The sequence below is a fragment of the Cupressus sempervirens genome, chromosome 3 (genome assembly GCF_028749045.1).
Source record: "Cupressus sempervirens isolate cs-2001-9-10 chromosome 3, ASM2874904v1, whole genome shotgun sequence".
In the NCBI taxonomy this organism is placed as follows: Eukaryota; Viridiplantae; Streptophyta; class Pinopsida; order Cupressales; family Cupressaceae; genus Cupressus; species Cupressus sempervirens.
The window spans coordinates 818,316,482-818,329,253 of record NC_143120.1 but is presented as its reverse complement, the minus strand read 5'-3'; the positions used below and the strand labels follow the sequence as shown (position 1 = coordinate 818,329,253).

Here is a 12,772-nt window from a genome sequence, read left to right as displayed (position 1 = left end):
AGCGGTTATCACCCCAAGTTGTGGATAAATCGCTTGCAGACATCATGCAACCAATCTTTCTAGTAGATTCATCCAATCAAATAATCTGCAATAGACAATAGCTGCAACATAATAAATAAATAAATAAATACTTATATTAATAGCAATACAATCTAAAAGTTGAAAATAACTTTTTTTATACCTATAACTTATAAAGACTTTCTAAAAGTGAATGGTAAAGCCTTCTTAATAGAAAAAAGAAAAAAGAAGAGATAGATTCTCCCTACCTTGTTCCCATGTTCTGTAACAAGATAGAAATAGAGGTGTTTCTTTGAAGAAAAGGAAAGAGAAGAGATTCCCTTGGAAATGTTCTAGCCAAAGCATTGAGTGATCATCTTCTCCCAAACCAAATCTCCATTGGCAGTAGATCCCCAAAATCGACACACATCAGCCAGATTGCAAACATCTTCCACAGTTGTGAAGGAAAGAATTGTTGAAATACAATTATCTGTCAACTCCTCCATAAGATTTCTTGAATATGGCCTTATGATTTGGCTTGCGAGAAAATGGACTTTTTATCTGATAAAATTATGTTGTATTGTTTGCTTCGGAACGAAGCTACTTTCTATTTTTTCTTAAATCAATGGACAGAGAAAACAATTGGCATTAATAATTTTAAAATTATTTCAGAGCTGGAAGGCTGTCACATTCATTAGCATTAAGATTATTTCACTATTAATGAGGTGCATTTCCAGTAATATTAAATAGGTTTATTTCCTCTTCGGAAGTTTCGAGGAAGGTTGATTATTTTCCAAATTAACTAGGTGTCTCAAATATTACGATATATTTGTCTAGAAATATTTTTAAAATTAAATATTGCATTAGACAGTGAGTTGTTTGTTTGTTATTATGAATGTTAAATTTTGGTTGACTTAAAAAACAATGAACTGTCGATTTCATCTAGTTGTTGAGAGATAGGGACACGTAGAGAGATAAATAGGATTGCTAATTTTTATTTTAAATTAATTAACAATCAATGACATTCTTATAAAAATTATATATATTATCATGAATTTCAAGTTATTGTAATATTTTAAATAACATGTCAAATTTTGTAATAATGTTATTGATCTATATTTGATAAAAAATTATCAAAAAATCATCCTTATTTCACTTAAACGACTCCTTGAGTATTTTCAATTAAAAACTTTTCAATTGTTCAAAAGAATTGATTTTTAAAAATGTTACAATTCACTAAAAAATCAATCAAATCATTATAATTATTTTAAATTTCATTATTGTTTGAACAACTATGTAACTATAGTTGATGTTTCTGACCTTGTAGATGACGGAGGCTTAATACATCCCACATATGAAAGATCAAGAACACCCCTATTCTGTCCACTCCATATGCTAGCCCAGTTACTGATACCATAGAGGTACTCATGCGAGGATGTTGGTGTAGTGACTATATCCCCTCTTCACTATTAGTACGTGCTTTTGTTAGTGATTAATTCAAACTAACAGTTCATACTCCTCTAAATCTTAACTTCTAGTTTACTTCTAGTTTGAACAGTGAAACTAGAAGTAAACTAGAAGTTAAGATTTAGAAGAGTATGAGCTGTTAGTTTGAATTAATCACCAACAGAGGGATCATTAAAAGAACTGATAAATGGGTTGAGTGGACACAAGCAAGGAAGAAAAGAACAGGACGTACTGGTTCCATGGGAAGAGTTTCATCTGGGGCCACTCCATTCGCCGCAGCAACAAACACCACAGCCACTACTTCAAGTGTTGCAGGTCCTGCTCAATCCATTGGACAGGGAGGAGATCAACCTCCAGAGAAGAACGTGTCAATTACTCCTACGTGTGAAAGTGGCTCTCTTCCAGAGACTGGAAATGTTAGAGAAAAGCACGGTGAGAAAGATAAGGGGAAGGAGCAAGAAAAATCAATGGCTAAGCCTTCCTCCCCCATTCAAGTCATCATTGTCATTAAATAGAAATGCCGAAATACCTAATATAAATAACCAAATATCAAAATAAAAACAAACATATATCTATTATCATAGATTTGCATGGAAAAAATAATATACACGCTTCAGAATTGACGTCTTCTTATAACAATCTTAAAATTTACTTACAACAATATATAGCAATCTCTTGAATATTTACTTACAACAATATATAGTAATCTTTTGAATAAAGTAATAAAACATAAAGTTGATACCATGACATATGTGCATACTATAATGTTTGTGATATCAAATGGGAATATAAACTAGTCGCAGGGACACCATTATCTACAGTTATAAACAGTATTCAACGACCTATCTACCAATAATCTCGTTGACATTGATTTGAGGCACTATGCATATCAATCTCCTTGCTATTCCGTGAATCTGTTAATGTTTGCACTATGCATATCACATCCTCAACCTTTTTTGTGCTACTAATTTCAACAAAAACTATTGAATTTTCATATATATTGTCACCGGGCATTAAAAGCGATAGTGAGAGAAATTAAAAAGAAAAACACTCGTGAATTCTATAGATTTCCGCTATCGAAGGCATTGTATCCGTGCATAAACTACCATTATATTTTAGACCTTTTGTACATCAAAATAATGCTGGTCAATTTGAATCCATGCGTGATAGAAAGAAATGTTCCAATGAAAGTGTGTGGGCTTTTCTAGTCAGGATGATGCTGAGCTTGTAATAGTAGTTAACTAATCCATCAACTATGTCGTTCAACTAGGCGTAATTTCTGTGGTTAAAATTCAAAAATATCCCCACAAGTTATATGTCTATCTACATTGTTTTCTTGCTCACAAATTTGGACTTTAATTGGATGATTTTGTTTCTACATTTCAGTTAACCACGACTAGACGCTTTGGTGAACTAAATTGGGTGGTACAGTTTCATGTTCAACTACCTCCTGATTAAGATATCGAGTGTATTTTTTTCAACTTTATTTAGTCCGGGAGCTTTGGGACGAAACTTCTCGCGTTGAGAAGATAAAATGAGGCAAAAACCTAATGTATTGCATAAATGGAAAAACATTAAATCTTTTTGACCAGCTGTCATGTAGAAGTCAAGCTATCAACGCTGCTGTGGGGCATCTTTCTTTTGGCGATACCTCTGAATGCAACCGTCTCTTTCCAATGGCGATTGCTGTGAATACAAAGTAAAATCGTAAGCATTCCAAAACTCTCTATTGTTCACACAACTCTATTAGAGAAGTTCAACATAGTTTGATATATATATATAGATGTTATCTTGTTAGATCGAAAGGATTAACAGCCATTCTTAATGCATGCTTCTTACCCTCATCACTATTAAATTGTGTGTTAGAATTTAACAGGGTTTAAATAATTAAGTTATTTAATTAACATACAGAAAGATTTCAACAATATCAGAATTTTCTATTATTTTCACAAAGTTGAATATTTTATTTTGATTTTGTACACATTCAAATTGATTTAATTATTTAAAGAAAAAGTATAAACTAAATAAATATAATGTTTATTGTATCATTAAACAATATAATGCAAAATTAAAGATAGTGAAATCATAGGAATATAATAATTTTAGACTAATATTTTAAGTATTTCTATTATACTTGTCTTTGTGATATCTCATACAACAAAGTTCTAATTTTTTAAATTACAAGCCACCATACTTAATCTCACTTCAATTAATCTCACTTCAACATACTTTTTAGGTCATCCTTAAAAATCAGACTAAAGAAAAAAGTCAATTATAACTCTTTAATACTTTTAGTCTAAGAATCAAGTCTTAATATATGATGTTTACTTTTCATAACTCTTACCATGCATAGATTTTCATTCTAATAATTATCATATATTTTTCTATGTTACAACCCTTGCCGTCCCCTATGACATTATACCAACTTCCTAAATTTTCCTAACTTAGAAAATCCTATTCCCATTTACACTAATTTAGATGAAAACGACATCTATGTATAGGACATTTCTATGACATCATCCCACCCTCACTCTTGATGACATCTTATTTAGTATGTTTTAAATATTGCGTTAACTAAATAAGCTTATCCTAGAAAAAACGAGCATTAAGTAAAGACGTTTATCCTAGTAAAAACCTGCACTCACAAGTTCTCATAATATTAGATTCCCTCGTAAACTCTATTTTTTTTGGTCCTGGATGGGAAAATATGAAAAGCGTGTGAACCATGTGAGAGCAAAAAGTAATCCTCATTTTTGTCTACTATTCGTAGGAAATCTAGTACCAACAATCCCGTGCAAACTACGGAAGGGGAAAGTCATTTAGAACCATCGTGGGTCAAATCGCCTTGGACAATGTTTATCAGCTTTGAAATGTGAAACTGAAATTGGCAGAAACTAGTCTTACTCAATCGCCTCAATGCCCTTCGATTACGGATCCAACCTGATTTCAGAAGACGACAATCTGCGCCATTTTCAAACGTATTGTTGGAAATCTTTACAAAGACTCTCCCATTCATGATATGGTGAGCGAATATATGTGCTCGAAAACCATGGAACAATCAGCTTAAGAGGACAAGAAGATGCCGCGTCCACTACATCCAAGAAAGTTTCACTTCTTATATCTATGTTTTTCAAAGACTTATTTTGATAATTATATCCATTGAGGAAAAATTTGGAATAAACATGCGAAGAAACACTCAAGGAGGGCTTTATCACATTATTACTCACCGTTGTTTGTGGGTATAGGTAAGAAAATCAATAGATGCTAGTCATGTGCATTACGACCGTAATACTCGCATTGTAATAACGTGCGTACAACCATAATTTCAACAGGCAGAGTCAATATTCTTCACTAGAAAAAGTTTTCACAGACGCTCATTGTCTATATAAGAGAGACCAATGCCATAGCATTTCATCCAACCAAAGCGAGTTTCGTCCTCCTATCGGAAATGGCCTCCAGTCGAGCCTTAAAATCATTGCTTCTTTTGCTTGCCTCCTTTCTTTTCATGTCAGTAATGGCGGAATCAATAAGAACTCATTTCAACACGACCAAGGCTGACAATAGCGTTAAATATCATGTTGAGAATCCGGAGCTTGTAGTTCAAATGGTAGAGAGGTAAGCATGTTGTTTTCAAAATGATCTAGGCAGTTTATAGAATTTAATGGTATCGCGGAAGTTAAATTCAATAGCTTATCGCATTCAACCCATTAATATGAAATGCATATGACAATGTATGTCATTCATTTTCTATTTATTCTTATCCTGTTCATGCTTACTGTTTTCTTTAGTGCAATTTCTATGATATCATTCTTGTGGGTGCTGGCTAATCGTCAAATAAATTGTACTAAAGATAAAAACCAAAAATAAATAAAAATTATTTTTTAGATTTAAAAAATACTGATTTTATTTTTCAAATATTTTGTTATTTTAGAATATAAATTATGCAAATCATGAAAATTTCAGAAAAATCTATTAATATTTTCAATGTTTAAAATTTTGATCTGGAACTTAGCTGAGTTCATTGTGACTGTAGTTGGTGCGGAGCTGTTAATAGTTGGAGATCAAATTTCTATTCCTGATACTATTAGCCCATTAGATTGCTAATAATTGTCGTTGCTGAGATACTAAATGTATCAATAATTCACTGCAGAAAAGTTATTTAAGTCAGTTCAATTAAGAAAGCTTCGATGTTTTAGCATTGTTTTATATCCGGCATATGTCGATAGTTGAGATTATTTAGCAATTTAAAGAAGTAGCTGTGTGCAGGAGTATAAATAGTTCGAGAAGAAAGCTGAGCTCTTGCGGAACAGGCAACCCAATTGACGACTGTTGGCGTTGTGATTCCGATTGGGTTAACAACAGAAAGAGACTGGCTGACTGCGCAATTGGATTTGGCAAAAACGCCATTGGAGGTAAGAACGGGAGGTTTTATATTGTTACTGATCCCAATGACGACGATCCAGTCAATCCCCGACCAGGCACTCTGCGCCACGCTGTCATTCAGACGGAACCTCTCTGGATTATTTTCGAAAGAGATATGGTGATTCAGCTAAAGGAGGAGCTGATCATGAACAGTTACAAGACTATTGACGGTAGAGGAGCCAATGTTCATGTAGCAAATGGAGCTTGCATTACAATACAGAATGTGAATAACATTATCATTCATGGAATCCATATCCATGACTGTAAACCTACGGGAAATACAAATGTGAGGAGCTCACCCACCCATTATGGGTATAGAACCATGACTGATGGAGATGGGATTAACATCTTTGGATCAAGCGCAATTTGGGTAGACCACTGTTCATTGTCAAGTTGTACAGATGGACTGATCGATGCGATCATGGGGTCCACTGCTATCACAATTTCAAACAACTTTTTCACTCACCATGACAAGGTGCTCAAAACTGCCGGTTTATTTAGTCTGCCATTAATTTAGCATTGTTTTTAAAAAGGTTTGATGATTATATTTATATCATAGAGTAGGGTACTAAAAGACTATTAGTAGACAAACATAAAAAGTGTTGGTATTTATGGGCATTTTTCTTTGTAGGTGATGCTCCTTGGACACAGTGATGCGTATACCGAAGATTTCAAAATGCAAGTAACAGTTGCATTCAACCATTTTGGAGAAGGACTTGTTCAGCGTATGCCCAGGTATAGAACTCCATATTAATCCTTGCACAAAGAACTCAAGACATTAGCTCACTAAAGTTTATTTCTTTAATCTCCATTTCACTATAAGACATATATGTTGTGGTGCAGGTGCCGACATGGATATTTCCATGTGGTGAACAATGATTACACTCACTGGGAAATGTATGCCATTGGAGGAAGTGCAAACCCCACAATTAATAGCCAAGGCAATAGATTCCTTGCCCCTAACAATCAATTCCACAAGGAGGTAAAAGTCCATTTGCAACTGATGTCTCATATATGTTCTCTAGTGTTCAATGAATGTAGAATAAGTATGGTAATGAGAAATGTGTAGGTCACAAAGCACGAAGATTCAACAGAAGGAAATTGGAGATCATTGGGAGATCTGATGTTGAATGGGGCATTCTTTACAGCATCAGGAGCTGGAGCATCTTCAAGCTATGCAAAGGCTTCAAGTATGGCGGCAAGACCTTCATCTATTGTGGGCTCAATCACTGCAACTTCTGGTGTTCTCACATGTAGAAAGGGCTCGATCTGTTAGACCAAAACATATGCATTATAGACTAACTATTAGGAATCCCTTAACTCTGTAGCTTGCCAAGCATGAGAGCACAAAGCGAGGCATCTTAGTTATTTTAGTTTTGCTTGTGGAGAGTCTCGAGTCATATTTTACTAAAGTTGAATATATCAGTAATGTTATTCTCAAAACTGAAGAATCATCATGGAACATCAAGCCAATAACATTTATATTATCTTGATTGTCACAAAATTTCTATTATTTCTTGACTATGCCTTATAAGAAGTGCAATATAAAGATTGAGATTGGCTAAATTTGTGTTCATACCACAATTTCACAACTAAGTTCATTCACTTCCATGGGATGATCCTCACTGCATTACCATGGTATGATCATTAACAATAATAGATTACCAAAAACCTTTTTTTCTTTTTTCTTTTTTCAAAAATGTCAAAAACATATTCATCTAGACAATAATCCCAGCCCATATAGTAACCATATTTATATAATTATTGATTGCACAATTTAAACCACTAGTGCAACACAAAAACTGACCATAGCTAATAAAGTATCTATGGATCTGTCCATATATAATCCATATAAAAAAATTTACTACACATCTATGAGCATGTCTATCATAGTAATTAAACTTCAAACAAAAATAATCTCTAAGGCCTATTGATGTACAAATCAAAGTTATATATGTTTTGGATAATATATTGAATGATAAAAATTAATAGATAAAAATAAAAAGTAACTGCAAAGAAATAATTTATATGGCTCAATAAGATAAAATATAATAAAAAGTTATATAATAGGTAGTAGAGATATATATTATTGAAGTGCAACAAAAGTGTACATGCTAGTAATCACAATAAACTTATTAGTAAAAATTATGCTAGGCCTAAAAAGAATGGCATGAAATTAAAACTTTTTTATTTCCATAACTATGAACTTAGCATTTTTAAAGTTCCAAATTCAAATAAAAAATGAATCCAAAAGCATCTATTTCCCTTTTATCAAAACTATTGTCAAACTATAAATTATCAATTCTTTTTCCAAGTTTTAATGCACATCCATTGATTAGATATGCTTCACTTTTGTAACAACTTCAACCCTTCTGAGTTTTAAATTTAACATTTCAAATGGATCTTAAGCCAATCCTCTTTCCATTAGAAGATAATTTACATGCTCTTACATAAAAAATTCAATTTATGTGTACACAAATGGACATCATTTCTAACTGTTTAATTATTGCCATGGAAGAGAACTACTATGTAGGGCTTTACATTTAAATAGTGATTATACATTTTTTGTACAGCCAATCACATCATTTAAATATTCTTTTTCCAAGATATTATTTAATGTTTTTTTATTGAAAGTTGATCAATTTTTAGTATTTACATGCAACATTTGAGCCCTAGCAAGCCCCCATTGGCCAAATTGGTGTGCATTGTAGAGTTTTAGTTTCTCAAAGGTTCTATGCACATTGTGAGGCAAGAGGACTAGTAATAGAGGTCTAGTCATAGATTTTTAGGAAGATGTAGTATGATGCAAAGAAGTTCCTAGTTTTCGAAGCCATCTAGAATGTTCATCACATAGCACAAGGCTAGTAAATAGAGCTATTTAGGTATCCATTTTTGGAGATTAGCATTTTTTTTACAATTGAAAAGATTGAAGCTCTAGGTAAAAAATTAATTGATTTCTTCATGTTATACTTGACCACAACTATCCACCTCTCACACATTAAGTAGCAAAATAGTTGGCATTTATAAAAAAAATTGTCATGCAAGTGAGATGGGAGACCTATGGAGTATTTTCTAAAATCCACTCTTTCAAAAATGACTTAGATTTATGGAATAGCCTCAACTCTATTTTTAATTCTACCAGTCTTCAAATTTTGTTAGATTCTTAAGAGATCTTTCTAAAAGTTTAGTCAACATTTAAAAAAATAGGAAATATTTTCCTTGTTTTGATTATAAGGGCATAGAGTGGGTAAGATGGAAACCTCATGTGAAAGAGACAAAACAATCATACTAGTATGCTTCCATTTAGTAGATTCTATCCAAGGTCAAGGGCAACAAGACTAGTGATCTTTCCTAGAGTTTTGGGGATATTTCCCACAAGCCTTATTCAAAGGAACTTCAATTTTCTATAGTTGACTAGATTCACAATGATATTTATTAGAATTTTTGCAGAGGTCAAACGACACTAGGCTTGTTAAATCTCCCAAGTTAGGTGTCAATTTTCCTATCCATCTAGTCTAGAGAAACTTAAAACTAGAACAATATCTCTTGTATTCTTCCAACCAAGATTTTGAAAATTATATTTTTATATATGGATTTGTGAGAATTTTTGTTATCCATATTGGTTACTGGCTAATCTTTTAACTTCTTTCCCTTTTATTCATCATATTTCCTTGATTAATCTTGTTAATTCCATTTGTGTTGCTAAGACCCTCACACATTCTATTGTTAGAATGACATGCAAGTAAAGAATCATTTTTTTTGCTATTGGACTTGTGAGATTTCATGTTAGTTTCTATTTTTCCTCTTTCAATTAGATATACCTTGTTAAGATATAATGAAGTTTTGATTTGAAAGTGTAAGAAGTTGAGTTTTCCAAATTTAGGTAATGAAGAAGCTTGCCTTAGGATATTGGTAGGTGAGGTTTTTCATTATTTTCTTTTTAGAATTTCTTCTTACTTTGTAATAAATATCATTTTAATCATTTAAGTTATCAAGAAATTATCTTCTTCAATATTTTGATAATTGAATATTCATATATTTGGTTTGGGGTTGTTACATCACATTAGTGTGTTTTCATTTGTATTTATTCTTTTGAATATTTTTTTCCAATACGATGATTGAAAATTTGAAATATTAAAACTTGAAATGATTCATTAAGCTATGCTAGGGTTCGTATGGCTTTCTTATGAAACTTTTAATTTTCATCACCTATCATACTGCATTTACTATGGGATTTAGTTTTAGGTTATAATGGCCTTGACCTTCTCTTTCCCAACAATTGATGTTGGCATTGGAACCACTTACTTGGCTCTAATGTCTCCTCCCAGAAAACAACCACACGTGTTTGTTCCCAAGGTATTCCATAAGGTAACTCCTTTACTGATATTATTCTCAATGCTAAGGATTTTGATTCTGCAAGTGCATGGCTTGAGAAGAAAACTTTGATAAGCTATTTTGTTGATTTTACTCCTTCTAAAATCATTGTTAAAGAATGAGTTTCACACCACATGGTGTCTACCTTGATGGTGTTCAAAACCTTACCAAGGGATTTTTTTTTTCTATTTTGTTTTGGTAAAACTAGCTAGGCTGAACATGTGTTTTCCCATGGCCCTTGGTCTATTAGGTCTTTCCCTTTAGTCTTTAGGAGATGGTCTCAAGACTCTATTGTCTACAATGATCAGGATCTTAAAGTGCTAGTTTGGGTCGATTATACTAGGATCTCACTACAGTGATGATCATTCTTATAGCCTATTATACAAATTCTTGGAAATGTTATATACCTTGAGCTAGATAATTTTTATAGTGCTCACCCTCAGCATAGAGTGTTTTTTGATGTCAGCCTTTCTAGGGACCTCAAGGAAATTGTGGAGATTTAGGTTGGCAGTACCACCTTCACCTAGAAGGTTCTTTATCCAAATATTCTGAACACTTTATATCATTGGTAGTCTTTTAAATGAAAGATTAGGCATTGTCCCCTACTGGAGCATAATTGTTAGCCAACCCCAAAAATCTAAGCTTTCTATAGCTACAAAAAAATATGAGTGAACCACTATCTTCAAATATTGCAAAGGAAACATTTTTGCCAAACAAGGTTCTTCACCACACAATACTAGACGACCCATCTCTAGTATGGTGTCATTGGTCTATTCGGTTCCTCTACTCATGCCTCTACCTCCTTCAAATCCTAGTTTTGAGGGGATCGAGGGTCCTATTAATACCAAGTGTTGACCCACTTAGGTCAATGTGCCACAAGTGGCCTCAATGTTTTCCTCATAGTCCCTTCATCATTCTCACAACCTAGAAGATTGAAATGAGATTTTCAATAGTGGGGAGAAATAGAGGATCATCTCCTTTAGAGATTTCTCATTTGAATCTTCCTCCATGTTCTTGCATAATAAATTCTCCTCTCTTAGGGATGAAGATTAAATGCAAGCTGGTTTATAATGAATTTTCTCTCATAAAAAGTGCAGGGACTAACATACCTCCCTCAAAAATATTATGTTTTTGATACCAAATGTAAGCTTGGTAAACTGGATTTCTTTTGCCTTCAAGAAGTCAAATTGCTAGCTTTCTTCTCAACTCAACCTATTATTTTAATTGGTTGGAGAGTGCAATATTTTCTTTTTGAAATAAAGCTAATCAAGGTGGTGCAGATAGTCTTCTCTCACCTTGTTTACTTTCATCAGTTATTTCACATGGTTTAGATCTCATGGAAAGAAATATTTAGATTTTTTTGTCTTTTGAGAATCATTCTTTTCATATTGTTAATATTTATGCTCCCAATGATGTTATGGATCATTCACACCCGTGCCATTGGATGGTAGATCATCTACCTCCTGCCACATGGTTCTTTTCTGGGGACTTCAATATGGTTGAGCTTGCTATTGACAAGGAAGGACTTAATTCCTTTTTTATGGTCAACTATCAAAAGAGAGGCCTATTTCTACATGCATAATAAATTAGGCCTTTTCTTATCCCAATACCAACTATCAATAGTCTACTAGGGTTTAGCATACTTGGTCCAACTTTTGAGTTGGTACACACATGGTTTTTAAGAGGCTTGACCATGTTATACATACAATACATTCTTTCTTTTCATTCTCTAAAGAGAGGTTTTTACTTGTCACTCCCTTGGTGGATGTGACATTGTCAAATCACTCTCCCATCTTATTTTCCATCATCTAACACTCAAATCAGCCTCATACGTTCAAAATACAATTTTATGTTAGAACTTCTCTATTGTCTCATGTGTCCACCTCTACTCATATCTTACGCATTTGGAATATTGAGCCTCAGCCCCACACTCATGTTGGGAAGATTCAATGGTGGAATTATGCTAATACTCATTTTGTGAGATTTATATGCATTTACGATAGATAGTTGGCTAAGTATAAACCTAGATCTTATGGAACCACTACAAAAGATCTTTGTATGGCCTCTAAAGCCCTTTCTATAAATCCATTTGATATAAATTTACCAACCCAACTTTCCCACCTCTGTCACCTAAACCAAGTTGTCAATAGCTATATTGCTCAGGGAGCTCACATCAAGGCTTGTCTCCATTGGTTAGAGGTTGGTGATTAGGATTCCAATGAGTTCTTTTAGGCTCTTCGAGCTTGCTACTCTACTATTGGCATAAAGAAAATCAAGGAAGGTCAAAAAAATTAATGTGAGCTTCCTAATATTCTCTAGGATTTTGTGTGCCATTATGAGAAAGTTCTCACTACATAGGGTATTTATGTTTCACGAGAGCAAGTCTTATAGTCTTGAATTTATGTTACTTCTAATAGACTTGCACCAAAGAAATACACCTTTTCAGAGAGGATCTTACTCTTTATGATCTAAAATAGGTGATTTTTTTAATGGTGGATGATAAATTCCCTAT

The 12,772-nt window shown here is 33.2% G+C and overlaps 1 protein-coding gene across 1 annotated transcript; it reads left to right on the top strand.

Moving 5' to 3' along the window:
- The first annotated feature begins 4,853 nt into the window (after positions 1-4,853).
- On the top strand, positions 4,854-7,390 carry LOC149569296 (putative pectate lyase 18). The gene is made up of 5 exons (XM_089822019.1): positions 4,854-5,079; positions 5,731-6,361; positions 6,518-6,621; positions 6,730-6,868; positions 6,956-7,390. Exons 1-5 carry the CDS (start codon positions 4,913-4,915, stop codon positions 7,160-7,162), a joined length of 1,248 nt encoding a protein of 415 aa, XP_089678145.1. The 5' UTR covers positions 4,854-4,912; the 3' UTR covers positions 7,163-7,390.
- Positions 7,391-12,772: the final 5,382 nt, after the last annotated feature.